Raw genomic sequence first — 16,790 nt, 5'->3', positions numbered from 1 at the left:
AAAAAAAAAGATGCAGCAAGAAGCAGGGTCGGTAGAGTGCCGGATCAAACGCATCGCAGTTATAAGATATGTATCTTTTGCAGGTTCGATAAGGTGAGCAGTCGTCAAGGACTTGGATCCTTTTAAATCTTTAATAACTTTCCCTCGAATTTTGTAGTGCTGTACATATAATGAAAATCATTATTATTCAGTATAAGAAACGAATCGTTAGAAGTAACAGCAGAATAAGAAATTAAAAGTATTTGATCAAGTGTCTAGCCCTGACTATTTACTGTTTTATGTGTAATGTGTAATCGTAGCGGTTACTTATATATATATACTGATATGAAATACGAGGAGTTTTCGTCTGGATGACTCAAACTAATAAGCATGCGATCTGAGTGCTCAAATTGGTATGTCACTAAAATTCCGGTTTGAACTACAGCTGAACATGTGATTTTGTGACTAGGTTTCTAAAACGGCTAGAAGTAGTTTCCCTTTGAGCCGGTACGTATGGATTAAAGCAGAAATGAAAAGGCAAGCAGTTTGACAGGACCTGACAATTACATTTAATTTAGCCAGAGTCGCAAACTCTTTATAGCACTCACACGTAGACACATACACGGATTTGTTGGAGTAAAATATAAACGCGCGCGCGCCAGTATTGTTTTCTCATTAACTTCCCTTCGTTTTTCTAGATGCATATCGTCCACTATTCCCAGAAATACCCTAATATATCGGAGGCCCTCACGAAGAAGAACGGTTTAGCTGTACTGGCTATTTTCTTCGAAGTAAGTAGTAAAGCTGATAAAACCTATTGATTTTATTGTTGCTGTCTTTGTTCCTTTTTTCTTTCAGTTTTTCTATCTTTGCTTTGTTGTCTTTTGCGCACATTCTTCCCTTGTGATAAAAGTGCATGGCCAAATGGGTAAGGTTTTCTGCTTCATGGGAAAGTCGATGTGTTGTGTCCTTGAGCTAAGTTCTTCATTTCACGTTGCTACTGTCTAATCAGCTGTAATGAGTACCAAGTAGGTGTTGGTGCAGCCATTTTCCATCTGGCTATCACACCGTGAATATTCTGTTGGGTCAAGGTTAGAATGGCCGAGAGGGTATCTATAATTGCTTAGGACTACATAGGCAGCTAAAGCAATCGTACAAAAGCATGGTACATGTTACCAAGCTATACTCGCTCGTAATTGGCAGCTGGCCCTATACTACATTCCTATATTTTGTTACATGCTAGACATATGCTAGATATACAGGAATTAAGTCACACCAGGCCCATTTTTCGTTTTATCCCTCCTAAATTAATAAAATTAATACCAGTCAATAAAGAAGAAGTAGTGGATTGTTGTAATTGACTGTAATTTAGGAAGAGACGTGCAAACCCTCATTCTGCACTTCTAGAAATATAATGGAGACCCTCAAGGAAGAGTAGGATTGACTTTGATTTTTATCTTTCCAGGTCGATGAATATATGTATTGAGGTTGCACAAACCATAAAATGTGATATATCTCTATCAGTTCCAACTTTACAGAGACTGGAAACTTTAAAAGGATAAAATAATGCTTTACATAAGTTTGTAACAATAAAATATTTGGTTGGTTGGTTGGTTGGTTGGCAAAAGAACAAAAATTTATGTCCAAATGCAGAAAATATCTATTAATCGTTAACAAAAAAAAATGTTATCGTTTCGACGACGACAGAAAAAAATATACTTATACCTAGTGAGTCAGTTCGTGTGTGTCTGTGCGAGATGCGTGTGCCAGCAATGTTAGTGGATTGATGTAGTCATTGAATTGTGTTGCCGAAGTGAGTGACGTAAATTCTCTCAGTATTTTGTGCTGTGATCACTAATCAGTTACCAGACAAATCACCGATATATGCCCATGGTCTGTCAAGAAAATACGCCAAGGACAAAATCGTTTATGACATTCCAAAATGTTGTTCATTGCAAAATACTGTTTATCGCAAAATGGTTAGGTTTATTACAACTTCTAGACTATTATTTTTACCAGTTAGCCTAGCTACTGATAAAAACAAGTTCTTAATATGTTTACCAGGAGTCTGAATGGTTAGTTGCTTGCTGACGTCATCAATCCCACACAAGATCCTGTTTTGGAGTTCACAGTTATTTTCACGCCTGAACAGAGTGATTTGGGGTTCAATTCCAAGGCAGTGAGTTGCTGTTTAGGACTCTGTCAATATTCACGCTACGTATTCTATAGATATACAATAACCATGTATTATAAATATACATCATATAGATGTGTATATGCGCACGTGCGTATAGGTCTGTGGTTACGTGCCCGTCGCCGTGTCTACCTTTTCGTTTAAGCAGGTCTTCTATGTTTATGTAACGTCACTTGAGCATTCGACAAATAAGGTCGATAAAAAACAGATATCAAACTAAGAAGTAGAGCCGATTTGATCAATTAAAAGCCTTTCATGTAGAGCCCTGGCATAGCCGTGACCCAATTGCTGAAGCAAATAAAATAACTTGCTATTTGTGTGCAATCTCACAGTAAAGAGTCTTGCATATATCATAATATACATATTCATACATATATATATACATACACACACAAACACACACACACACACACATATACTTATACATATATATATATGTCCGTGTCTGTATGTATGGATGTATGTATGTATGTATGTATGTATGATGTATGTACGATGTATGTATGTATGTATGTATGTATGTATGTAGTGTAATTGCTTCTTTCACTTCAGCAATTTTTTTAATGGCCATCAAATATAAAATGAGTCGAACAAGACGATCATAAATGTCTGAGTGCTGAAAGGGAAAATATTAGCTTCGTTTTCTTAAACCAAGCAGACGATAATGAAGAAGAAAAAGGAAGCTAAGCAGGAAATGAAGGACATTGGCTATAAATAGTGTAAATATTGATACAAGGAAAATATCTACACGGTAGAAAATTTGTAATTTACATATGTGTGTGTGTGTGTGTGTGTGTGTGTGTGTATTACTATGTTACTTGTTTCAGTCATTAGACTGTGGCCATTCTGGGGCGTTCTTTTGAGTGGTTTTTAGATCATGTCGACCCCCATTTCTTTTTTTAAAGGCTGATGCTTATCGATTAGTATTTCTCGAAACGCTAAATTGCGCGTCTCAAACACAGAACATTGTTTTCAAAGCTGTCTAGATTAAAGAATGACAAGAAGACAGATACGTATGTACGCATATACACACACACACACACATACACACACACACACACACACACACACACACACACATACACATCCATACACACAAACATACACACACACACACACACACACACACACATATACACATCCATACACACAAACATACACACATTCACGCAAATGTACGCACATACACGTACATATTATATACATACATACGTATATACATGCAGAAGTAAGCACATACGTGCAAAACAAAATGGGAAAATAGTACTCGAATACCAAAGGTATGTCTGATGAACAGTCATGTGAAACTCTTGTGTTACGGTTTGTAAAGTTTTTTTTTCGACTTTTATATAATAGTATACACATACAGACAGACACACACACATATTACACATTTATTTTTGCGAGTGTGTGTATGGATGGATACGTTTATGTATATATCCATATATATATATATATATATATATATATATATATATATATATATATATATATATATATATATATATATATATAGTAATAATCGTGGCACCAAGGCTTTGGTCGGCCCGAAGCTGTAGTAGAAGACACTTGCCCAGGGTGCCACGCAGTGGGACTGAATCCGGAACCATGTGGTTGGTAAGCAAGCTACTTACCACACAGCCACTCCTAAATGTGCGATTTTATCTATGAAGAAAGAGAATAAACTTATCGGAAGAATGGATTTTCTAACCTGTCCACTCACCACAAAAGTAATAGCAGTAAATATCTAGCAATGTATCCATACTCATCTACTTATTCGGTCAGTGTCTGCATGTATTTTATACTACGAGCCATAAGTTCAATATATTGTGTTTCTATGGTATCCATATGTGTGGATATTTTATCTACATTCATTGTTAGTTTTTGAATGTATTTAGTACAGGTATCTATTGTTGTCCTACAGCCAAGGCATATACTAGTCAGAGAAGATCTGGACCCTTAAACAATTGGCACATAGAGTCACCAGTGTGTGAACATAACCTGATGTAATGGAATAGTCTTCCTGCATAAGTGTTGAGTGGATCTTTTGCATTAATTTCAAGCTCGAACGAACGGATGACTATCAGAGTAAACAGTAAATAAACCGGTAGAAATCAACGAGAAAACACTATCACTTTCTCTAGAGAAACCAGACATCTTCATTCTTTGGCACTGCGGTCATTGATCGACAACGTTTGTAGGTATGGCACATGAAGAGTGAGAGTGAGAGAGAGATCTATGATTCCAGTCATCGATATCTAAAAGACATTATGGTTTTATGTGTCTATGTGTTTATGTAGTAGTATATTTTTCTGCACTTATGTTGGCCATGTTTAAAAGCATTCCATATATTTTGCATTATGTGAAAGAAATTGCGTATATATGTTTCTTTGTTTGTGAACATAGTTTTGTTATACTTACAGAACAAAACGAGTTCTCATTATACATAACACACACACACACACACACACACACACACACACACACACACACACACACACACACACACACACACACACACACATGCACACATTACACATAGCAGCGTCCTTGTAAGCTGTTTGAAGCATGACAACTGTTTCGGCCGCCGTTTTCCCCGGCAGAAAACAGAATTTTACAGAAGCACGTTGTTCCTTCGTTTCAGCCATCGCAAAAAATCGATGAAAAGCACTGCAAAAGAAATACGCATCGCATGGCAGAGTGATCTCAACAGACGACGCAGGTCGGCAGACTGATGCCTGACGGTCACATCAAGTGGCTTTTAGCGGCAGAAGCCTGAACTACTTTGGGCTTGTCCCACAGAGAACGTTTCCGGTTACTTTTGGGTACATCCTCGTACATGCATTCATATATGGAAGGAACTTTGGGCTTGGGAACAAGCAAGAACAGCTTTCCTGATCAAGTCTACCTTCAACGTTCTACCCTCACCGGCGAACTTAGTTCGATGGAACATAAAAACAAGTGATGAATGTGGATGCGGGGAGAAAGCGACAGGGAGACACGTTCTGTCAAGCTGCAGACTAGCACTGGAAAGGTATACATGGCGCCATAATCAAGTCCTTGGCGTCATAAGTGCAGCACTCAAGGAGAAGCTCGAGGGATACAATAGAGGAGAGTACCCCAAAGTAGAAAAGCGCAGGAAAATATACTTCCAGAAGGAGGGGAAAGGACATAAGATCAGGCCTCCAAATAAAATATATGAGATAGACGAAAGATGGAAGGGATGCTGGGAGCTGGCCACGGATTTGGGAAGTCTAGCAATTTTTCCACTTATAAAAACAACAAAAAGACCAGACTTAGTCATATGGAACACAGAACAGAGAATAGGAATCTTGCTAGAACTGACAGTACCATGGGAAGAAAACATCGACAATGCAGAGAAACGAAAGGAAAAGAGATATGAAAAACTAATCGAAGAGTGCAGAGAACAGGGATGGACTGTCGAGTACTACCATCTGGCAGTGGGGGCTAGAGGCTTCATTGAAAGAAAAATGACAACGCTATTCAAGAGAAGATTTGCGTTTTCAAACTCGGAACTGAGAAAACTGATAAGGAGGATACAGGAGGCGGTCGAAAAAGCCAGCTTCTATATATGGCTGAAGCGGGAAGACCGAATATGGCTTGAAAGTCATAATATGTCTAGGTGAGACAGGCTGACACTGAAGTGGCTTCGCGCCCTCCATTGTCAGTTAAAGTTCAGACAGTGTCATGTGACAACTTGCTGGGGCTACTTGCTGGAGCCTAGCAGCGGGAAGTTTAGACAGTGTCATGTGACAACTTGCTGGTGCTGCCTACTGGACCCTAGCAGCGGGAAATTTAGACAGTGTCACGTGACAACTAGCTGGGGCTGCCTGCTGGAGCCTAGCAGCAGATATAAAAAGGGGAACTTGACATGACGATCAGTCGGACGCTGACACTCGTTGATGCTGCATCGAAGAGGCCAGGGAATAGAAGAAAGAAGACATACACCCAACACCAGAGCTGAAGACACCTCCGAAAGGAGGGGCCCCGCCACGTCAAAACGGTAGAGGAGTAGGGGCCGAAACCGGATGTGATTCCTCCTGATGGTGTCTTGAGCTAACTGGATCCTATAAAGGAGCTGTTGTGGTAGCAGACCACGAAACATGGTTGAAATTCCTCCTATATATATATATATATATATATATATATATATATATATATATATATATATATATATATATATATATATACTAGAAGAATACCCGGCGTTGCTCGGGATTAAAATAGCATAGTTTGTATATATAGTACAGTTAAGTTAAAACATATGATACGGGAAAGTGCAGCAGTGACGACAAAATATTTGTGGGGTAAGTGAAGGGTCAATTCTACTAAGTGATATGCCATGCGTCTGTGTGGAAGATTCCAGGCCCTAACCTTGTCACGGAAAAGTGGTTGTGGGAGTATGTGATTTTTGAATGCACCAAAAAGCTCTCAATGGATATATTTCCTTTGCGGCTGTCAGCACTGCTGCTACCTCGCCGAACAATCAGCAGACATAGGAACATCTATGTGATAAATTAAGCCTGTGGGCGCGCTCAACAGCACCACATGAGAGAAATCTACATGAAATGAAAGGAATGACGTGGTACGGAGGGATTGGCAAGGAGGCGCTTGAAAATAACACTGTCATGTTCATATTTCGATTTGGAATCAATAGTCATGGTTCAACAGTGCACTTCTTTGCGTATATATACACTAAACATACAGACGCAGGTATATGGCTACATACATATACAGACATATATGGGCAAGACATAAATATATACAAATGCATATATGCAGGAGTGGCTGTTTGGTAAGTAGCTTGTTAACGAACCACATGGTTCAGGGTTCAGTCTCACTGCGTGGCAACTTGTGCAAGTGTCTTCTACTATAGCCTCGGGCCGACCAAAGCCTTGTGAGTGGATTTGATAGACGAAAATTGAAAGAAGCCCGTCGCATATATATATATATATATATATATATATATATATATATATATATATATATATATATATGCGTGTGTGTGTTTGTGTGTGTGTGTTTGTCCCACCAGCATCGCTTGACAACCGATGCTGGTGTGTTTACGTCTCCGTAACTTAGCGGTTCGGCAAAAGAGACCCATAGAATAAGTACTAGGCTTACAAAGAATAAGTCCTGGGGTCGATTTACTCGACTAAAGGCGGTGCTCCAGCATGGCCGCAGTCAAATGACTGAAACAAGTAAAAGAGTAAAAGAGAGTATATGTATGCACGCACACATACGCACGCGCACAAAATCTCATGGCGTATGCTTATACAAGTTAGTTGTTACAGGCGAAAGAAAGAGAAGAAACAAAATCAGATAATAATAAGTGGGAAAGAAAATGGAAAAGAAGAAAAAGAAAAAAAAAAAAGAGAAACGTTTATATTTTTTCCGCCTTGTTTCGCATTTATGTGTTTGCTTTGGTATATATAAATGTAACATTTCGAACAACAAATGAATGTATGTATTGACATGAGGTCATTCAACCACGTAATGACTCTCACATCTTGTAATAATCATAATACATAATAATGGTTTCAAATTTTGCCACAAGGGCAGCTATTTTGGTGAGGATGAGTCGACAGGCAAAATACCTATTTCGTTATTGCCCACAAGGGGCTAAACATAGAGGGAACAAACAAGAACAGACGAACGGATTAAGTCGATTACATCGACCCCAGTGCGTAACTGGTACTTTATTTATCGACCCCGAAAGGATGAAAGGCAAAGTCGACCTCGGCGGAATTTGAACTCAGAACGTAACGGCAGACGAAATACCGCTAAGCATTTCGCCCGGCCTGCTAACGATTCTGCCAGCTCGCCGCCTTCGTAATAATGATAATAGCTTGATTTTTCCTTCAGAATCTAATCAAGCTTATTGCTTGTTTTCCACTTTTCATTGTATGTTACTATATTTTGTATAGGTAACCAATTGCAATAACACAGAATTCCAATGCATTATTAGAAAACTCCCAAGGATACGAAACCCTGGTAAGCAGTAACTGTTATCTCGGGAATCACTATTTTCTTACGCTTGTATCGTTGCTTGTTAACTTGTCTGTTTTTCAGTCTTTTCTCTATTTTTCAGTAGCCTTTCGGCAGCGCTTAGAAGGGGTCGGTAAAGTTTATTTTTACCTTCATTATTATAGTTATTGGTTAACTTTTTATATAGAATAAAATGTGTGGCTGGTAAACATACGTCTAGCTTTGTTTAGCCCATTAAAAACAATGCAGAAGAAGAGAAAGAGTTCATGAAACTTCCAGATCCTTTTAGATGTGGTAGATTTCATGAGGTTATCGTACAGTCTGAAATCTAAAGTCTGACGCCGCTAAGAAAAACGCATGGGCAGAGTTAGAAACTTCAGAGGGTTGAAATTCTGACGGAGCAAATTTTGGATAGGTAATTTTTTTTTAATGCACTGGGTTGGTGCAAAGCTATTTTAACGGGTGAGCCATCGGAGTCATCCTTCCAGATCAACATTCTGATCTGTCACTCATTAATTCATCAATTATGCAAAAACTAATACTTCACCAGTTTTTGTTCTATTTTCTTTGATGAATGGGCTGTTACCTCTACGCTGACGACTCCACGCTGTTTTCATTTGTGAGGAACCGTTGCAAAATTGACTAAGTTAAACAGTCCTTTTTATAATGAATGCCTGTACTGCTGATTAGAAAGGTGACATTTTAGCCACCAAAATATAAAGGGAAAAAAAAACATGAAACCTTGCATAGCTCTTTGAGAATTGTAAATTTCCTATACTAAAGCACCTCCAGCTTCTGGATGTAACTAAATACAGCAAGCTGGTGTGGATAGAACATGTTTCCACAGGTGCCGCCTAAATCCGTGCATCATTTCTTCAGTATTCCCATCTGAATTTTCTCAAAGCCGGTGGCTTTGTCGGTTTCATTATTTTCATAATATCGTTTGTCATGAATTTTACGTTTTGTTGTGTTTGTATTAAAATCAGAAAATTGTGTTGTCAATGGTAACCAGTCATCAACATCGATGACAATCGTTTTGTTTTTTATCTCTTGCGTGTGAAGTTCCAGTGTGTTTGATAAAGGGGATAATAATATAGTGGCCGGTTCTTCCAGAGAAAAAAATAGGAAGAAAGAAAGAAACAAACAAACAAACAAACAAACAAACAAACAAACAAAGAATAAGAGAGTTTACAATATTATTTTTCGTTGATGATGCTATAGCTCGTTCAATGTTATCTTAGTCTGGTACTGTAATTTAATTTTGCGTGACTCTTTATTTCTAGTTGTTCTTCGCTTTCGTATATTTTCTTTTGATCCCTGGAGTATTCCATTTCTTTCACTGACAGAAGAGTCAGACTAGCATTTTAACAAATGATTTTGTTTGCAATGAAAATGTCCATTGCTTTATAAGCCGTGTTTAATATATAATTAATAACGTTTTTAGCTGTAATGAGCCTAAAAGCCATTAATGTTATGGAAAATTTATCTCATAAGGAATAAGAGAGAAAACTCATGTAATTACGAATGAACAAAAATTGAATGGAAATATGCACGATGGGTACAATGGCTTTCTTTTTTTGGCATCTATGGCCACAACATTCGACACGTTTCAACCTTATTTAACCTCTAAAACAAGGAAAATCAATACGTAGCTACAAAGATCTTTAAATGACAAATATATGTCAAAATATTTCACTAATTTCGAGGTGCTGTGGTAAGTGGTAAGTGTGGCTTTGTGGTAAGTAGCTTGCTTACCAACCATATGGGTCCCGGTTCAGTCCCACTTCGTGGCAGCTTGGGCAAGTGTCTTCTACTATAGCTTCGGGCCGACCAAAGCCTTGTGAGGGGATTTGGTAGACGGAAACTGAAAGAAGCCCGTCGTATATATAAGTATGTGTGTGTATGTTTGTGTATGTGTGTGTGTGTGTACCGGTCATTCGCTACATCTGTCTGTGTTCGGACCGTTTCTGCACAGTAGCCAGCCGGACTCTCGCCTTCACTGTGAACAGGCATTAATCTACTGTCTTCATTCCTTTACGTCACATGGACTCAACTCACCTCCTCTCTTAATCTGACATCAACTCCACATGGATTCCCGCGCACCTCCCACATTTAATTTCCCCCTCTACCTACAAACTTACATACCGCCCACCTCGGAACCCTCACCACACACACACCACTATACACACATCCATACACACTGTTCAATTCATCACTCACTTCACACACCATTATACACACCCATAACACCTTCCCAATCCCCATACAGTAGCACCGACCACTTCTCAACACCCACGCCACACACCATTATCGACACAACCACACACAACCTTCAATAACGTCACCACATGTGCCAATATGCGAGCAGCTACACATACTGTTTAACTCAGTACACACACCACATGCACACTCCCACACCCACACAAACACATAATTCCTGAACACAGATAATATATACACACACATGCAACACTCATAAACACACGCAACACGTATAAACAAAGATAACTTTTGCTCACAAGCATACACTATACACATGCACACTATTTGGTCAAAGACACACACACACACATACACATGCGCACACACCACTTGAAAAAGCATACATCAACTACTACACAAACACACACACACACACATAAACACACACACACACACACACACACACTACACACGTACACATACATCAGACTCACTCGCTCCCATTCACACATACAGACTCACGCACACCATTCTCACATACAAACACACATTCACGCACCTTCGTTCATTGGAATCACTATTATTATCTCCCTTTCATTCAACCTCTTTTTATTATTATCTCCCTTTCATTAAACCACTTTTTTCCAGTCATACGCCATGCTGGACTACTAAACTCTACAGTTTTTTTTCTCTCTCCGTTTTTTATCATTCTCTTTCCTTTTTCCCCTCTTATTCCTTTCTGTCGAAGAGCGTCGGCTCGAAACGTAAAAGACTTTTCCATTTTACCCGAGCGTTAAACTACTGCACCTGCTTGTTGTTCCTACACCTGTCTTTGTCTTCTGTTCTTCGGTAAATTTGAACTATATATATGTAAGTGGTTTTGAAAGAATAGAACCAATATATACAGAATAAAAAAAGAAAACTGAGGCTGGATGGCGATCGCTTCAATGAAATAACAGCTGCCAACTAGATAATTTGTTATGATTTTGTTTTTTTGTTTTTTTATATACAAGCGATTATTTATTCATATATTAACAGGAAACGAGAGCCATTTGTATTGCAATCTCCTCAAACTGTTGCCCAAAAATGTCGATCAGTTTTATCGCTATTCCGGAAGTTTAACAACGCCACCATGCTCAGAATCTGTAGTATGGACAGTTTATCCGGAAGCGGTTAAAATCTCGTCTTGGCAGGTAAGATCTATATAAAACAGTGTTCTTTCATTTTTGTTTCGTTTTGACATTGTTATTGTTGTTGTTTTTGTTTACTCCATCTTTCGCATTTGTATAAGACCGCTGCTGTGTTGGAGAAATGACAGATTCGGACTGAAGAGCGTAAAGTTACTTTTGTCGTTGCTGCTACTGATGTTATGTTTGCTGTTTGGTCTTGGGTCAGCCTTGATCGAACAGACCAATTATCTATGGCGTTCCAGCCATGACTATCCTGATTGTTCTCTTAGACATATTGTATTTAGGAATACATAATCTATTATATCCTTCTTTTAAGGCAATAACCTGTGATTTAAGACCGGGATGTAAAACATACGGCCGACAGACCAGATCCGTTCTGTATAGTCTGGCCCTGGCTGAAATTGATAAGAAAATCATTATTATTATTATTACTGCTACTGCTGTTATCCTTGTTGTTGTTTGGGGGAGGAGGAGGAGGAGGAGGAGGAGGAGGAGGGTGGCGATTATGGGGATGATAATGAGAGTGGAAGTGTGATGGGAGAGAAGGATGACGCAGTAGAGTTTGAAAAGAACACAGGTTACGATGACAACTACTACTACTATAGCAGCAGCAGTAGTAGTAGTAGTAGTAGTAGTAGTAGTAGTAGTAGTAGTAGTAGTAGTAGTAGTAGCGGTGGTGGTGTTGGCGTAGGCGGAGGCGGCGGAGGCGGCGGAGGCGGAGGCCGCGGCGGCCGCGGCCGCGGCGGAGACGGCGGCGGCCGCGGCGGAGACGGCGGCGGCCGCGGCGGAGACGGCGGCGGAGACGGCGGCGGAGACGGCGGCGGAGACGGCGGCGGAGGCGGCGGAGGCGGCGGAGGCGGAGGCGGAGGCGGCGGCGGAGGCGGCGGCGGAGGCGGCGGCGGAGGCGGCGGCGGAGGCGGCGGCGGAGGCGGCGGAGGCGGCGGAGGCGGCGGAGGCGGAGGCGGCGGAGGCGGAAGCGGAGGCGGAGGCGGAAGCGGAGGCGGAGGCGGCGGAGGCGGCGGCGGCAGAGGCGGCGGCGGAGACGGCGGCGGAGGCGGCGGCGGAGGCGGCGGCGGAGGCGGCGGCGGAGGCGGCGGCGGAGGCGGCGGCGGAGGCGGCGGCGGAGGCGGCGGCGGAGGCGGCGGCGGAGGCGGCGGCGGAGGCGGCGGAGGCGAAGACGGAGGCGGCGGAGGCGGAGGCGGCGGAGGCGGCGGAGGCGGCGGAGGCGGAGGCGGCGGAGGCGGCGGAGGCGGCGGAGGCGGAGGCGAAGGCGGAGGCGAAGGCGGAGGCGAAGGCGGCGGCGGCGGAGGCGGAGGCGGAGGCGGAGGCGGAGGCGGCGGAGGCGGCGGAGGCGGCGGAGGCGGCGGAGGCGGCGGTAGCGGAAGCGGAGGCGGCGGTAGCGGAAGCGGAGGCGGGGGCGGAGGCGGCGGAGGCGGCGGAGGCGTGGGCGGAGGCGGCGGAGGCGTGGGCGGAGGCGGCGGAGGCGTGGGCGGAGGCGGCGGAGGCGGCGGAGGCGGCGGAGGCGGCGGAGGCGGCGGAGGTGGAGGCGGCGGAGGCAGCGGAGGCAGCGGAGGCGGCGGAGGCGGAGGCGGCGGAGGCGGCGGCGGAGGCGGCGGCGGAGGCGGCGGCGGAGGCGGCGGCGGAGGCGGAGGCGGAGGCGGCGGCGGAGGCGGCGGCGGAGGCGGCGGCGGAGGCGGCGGCGGAGGCGGCGGCGGAGGCGGCGGCGGAGGTGGAGGCGGCGGAGGCGGCGGAGGCGGAGGCGGCGGAGGCGAAGACGGAGGCGGCGGAGGCGGAGGCGGCGGAGGCGGCGGAGGCAGCGGAGGCGGAGGCGGCGGAGGCAGCGGAGGCGGAGGCGGCGGAGGCGGCGGAGGCGGCGGAGGCGGAGGCGAAGGCGGAGGCGAAGGCGGAGGCGAAGGCGGCGGCGGCGGAGGCGGAGGCGGAGGCGGAGGCGGAGGCGGCGGAGGCGGCGGAGGCGGCGGAGGCGGCGGAGGCGGCGGTAGCGGAAGCGGAGGCGGCGGTAGCGGAAGCGGAGGCGGGGGCGGAGGCGGCGGAGGCGGCGGAGGCGTGGGCGGAGGCGGCGGAGGCGTGGGCGGAGGCGGCGGAGGCGTGGGCGGAGGCGGCGGAGGCGGCGGAGGCGGCGGAGGCGGCGGAGGCGGCGGAGGTGGAGGCGGCGGAGGCAGCGGAGGCAGCGGAGGCGGCGGAGGCGGAGGCGGCGGAGGCGGCGGCGGAGGCGGCGGCGGAGGCGGCGGCGGAGGCGGCGGCGGAGGCGGCGGCGGAGGCGGCGGCGGAGGTGGAGGCGGCGGAGGCGGAGGCGGCAGAGGTGGAGGCGGAGGCGGCGGAGTCGGCGGAGGCGGCGGAGGCGGCGGAGGCGGAGGCGGCGGAGGCGGAGGCGGCGGAGGCGGAGGCGGCGGAGGCGGCAGAGTTGGCGGCGGAGGCGGCGGAGGCGGCGGAGGCGGCGGCGGAGGCGGCGGCGGAGGCGGAGGCGGCGGCGGAGGCGGCGGCGGAGGCGGCGGCGGAGGCGGCGGCGGAGGCGGCGGAGGCGGCGGCGGAGGCGGCGGCGGAGGCGGCGGCGGAGGCGGCGGCGGAGGCGGCGGCGGAGGCGGCGGCGGAGGCGGAAGCGGCGGAGGTGGAGGCGGCGGAGGCGGAGGCGGCGGAGGCGGAGGCGGCAGAGGTGGAGGCGGAGGCGGCGGAGTCGGCGGAGGCGGCGGAGTCGGCGGAGGCGGAGGCGGCGGAGGCGGCGGAGGCGGCGGAGGCGGCGGAGGCGGCAGCGGAGGCGGCAGCGGAGGCGGCGGCAGAGGCGGCGGCGGAGGCGGAAGCAACGGAGGCGGAGGCGGCGGAGGCGGAGGCGGCAGAGGTGGAGGCGGAGGCGGCGGAGTCGGCGGAGGCGGAGGCGGCGGCGGAGGCGGCGGCGGAGGCGGCGGAGGCGGCGGAGGCGGCGGAGGCGGCGGAGGCGGCGGAGGCGGCGGGGGCGGAAGCGGCGGAGGCGGCGGAGGCGGCGGAGGCGGCGGAGGCGGAGGCGGCGGAGGTGGCGGAGGCGGAGGCGGCGGAGGCGGCGGAGGCGGAGGCGGCGGAGGCGGCGGAGGCGGCGGAGGTGGTGGCGGAGGTGGCGGAGGCGGAGGCGGAGGCGGCGGAGGCGGAGGCGGCGGAGGCGGCGGAGGCGGCGGAGGCGGCGGAGGCGGAGGCGGCGGAGGCGGAGGCGGCGGAGGCGGAGGCGGCGGAGGCGGAGGCGGCGGAGGCGGAGGCGGCGGAGGCGGTTAGCTTTGACGTGTCGACGAAGTTTGGTTGCTTGGATTCGCTTGTTAAAAACAAACAAAAAAAAGGGGGCATGTTCGTTTCGTCTTTCATTTTATTTGTTTCCTCTTTACTTGCAGTAAAGAAAATAATAGCACAGCTTCTTTAGCAGTAAAGAAAATAATAGCATAGCTTCTTTAGCAGCATGAGAACATGACATTGTGAATGACAGGCATCATCCATTCACCAAAGAAACCGGTTTAACCGATCCTGAGAGATGCTATAGGTCATTCAGAAGAAATAAAACAAGACCAGGGCGAAAACCTATGTTTATTTTTATATTATGTTGTATAATTTCAGATTAATCAGTTCCGTACGCAGCTGATCCGGAATTATAACGGTGATAAGACAGTTTTGGTAAACAACTTCAGAGGCCTGCAATCGCGAAATGATCGTAAGATTTATAGAAGTATCATTGATTCCAGTGCAACGTTTCCAAGACAATTCAGCCAAGTTTTCCTTCTGGTCATGATATTGTCAGTGGCGAATTTAGAGCTCTTTTCGTCAGCTGATGTTATATAAAATATAACGTACATGCATACGTACTTTCATGCACACACACACACACAAATACATACACAGACAGACTGACCAAAGCAAACATTCACACACAATTTCACTCGCACACATATGCACGTAAGTATGAATGTGTATGTGTGTGTATATATATATATATATATATATATATATATATATATATATATATCTGTAAAAATATGACACACTTATACGGTAGCCATGATAAAACTCCGAGTTTCGGATGCCGGAGTGGGAGCCCACGTCAAACATCTCTTCAGTTATCCGGCCATTGAAAATTCCTGTGAAAAATGAAAAATTTTCAATAGCCGGATAACTGAAGAGATGTTGGCGTAGGTTCACACCCCGGCATCAGAAACTCGGAGTTTTATCATGGCTACCGAATAAGTGTCACATATTTTTACAGATAAATTCCTCTATTTACATAATATCGAGGTCCCTATCTTTCTTTTGTTATCCTTCCTATCAATATATATATATATATATATATATATATATATATATATATATATATGAATAAAAATAAAAATAAAAATAAAAATATATTAAAAAAAGTGTTTTGTATGATAGTGTATAGAGGAATATATTATTATTTAAAAGAGTTCCAACTCTGTTTTTTATGTTTTATTTATATTCTTATAAAATTAATGTGGGATATAGAATATGGAATATATAATATAAATAGTAAAATGAAATGAAGTATTGAATATATGAAATATTGAGTATTAAATATAGAGTATAAAATACATAAGGACTAGTATACTTTCCTGCACCATGGCAGTCATCTAGGTCCCGCCTGACAGTAATGCCTCGATATACGTGTTAATTCGTTCCAAGAGACCGCTCGTAAAACTAAAACTCGTAGCTATGTTGTTAATTATAATTCGTTTCCTGAAACGTATTTTACCTATAAAATTTATAATATTCATAAATAAATGACAATAAAACAAATGTAGAATGTAAACAATATTTTATGTAAAGTGAAATAGAATGTCAAGATCCTTTATAATTAAAAAAAAACCATTATTATCATAATCGATTTCTGAATCACTTTTACTCAAACTAGACTCGCACACACCATCACTTGTAGACTCGATCGCCGATACAGAAGCACTCGTAGACAGGCTTGTAGATTTCTTTATAAAGACCAAGTCCAGAAGTCTTGCTTAGAAGAAGCTTTTTTCGTTCACTATGAATTTCTTGGTAACACGCTGAAGTAATTGTTATAGTAGTAGAAACTTTTTCACTTCATTCAAAATTTGGATCTTGTACTTGAAAAATTTATTATAAAATAAAACTCGTAAACCCGGTGTCTCGTAACTCGGGTCCTCGTAAATATAAATATATATATATGTATGCATATATGTACGTACGTATGTATGTATGTA

The 16,790-nt window shown here is 45.2% G+C and overlaps 1 protein-coding gene across 1 annotated transcript in view; it reads left to right on the top strand.

Moving 5' to 3' along the window:
• Positions 1 to 16,437, top strand: part of LOC106883919 (carbonic anhydrase 1-like) — a 52,712-nt gene extending 36,275 nt beyond the window's left edge. The window contains exons 5-8 of the mRNA XM_089353588.1: positions 678 to 770; positions 8,122 to 8,188; positions 11,423 to 11,577; positions 15,166 to 16,437. Of these exons, the coding sequence (XP_089209714.1) occupies positions 678 to 770; positions 8,122 to 8,188; positions 11,423 to 11,577; positions 15,166 to 15,387 (537 nt within the window). The 3' untranslated portion in view covers positions 15,388 to 16,437. The remainder of the gene's footprint in view (positions 1 to 677; positions 771 to 8,121; positions 8,189 to 11,422; positions 11,578 to 15,165) is intronic.
• Positions 16,438 to 16,790: the final 353 nt, after the last annotated feature.

Source organism: Octopus bimaculoides, chromosome 6 (assembly GCF_046866305.1).
Source record: "Octopus bimaculoides isolate indiv1 chromosome 6, ASM4686630v1, whole genome shotgun sequence".
NCBI classification, from domain to species: Eukaryota; Metazoa; Mollusca; class Cephalopoda; order Octopoda; family Octopodidae; genus Octopus; species Octopus bimaculoides.
The sequence above is the reverse complement of the archived record's forward strand: the minus strand, read 5'-3'. Positions and strand labels throughout refer to the sequence as shown.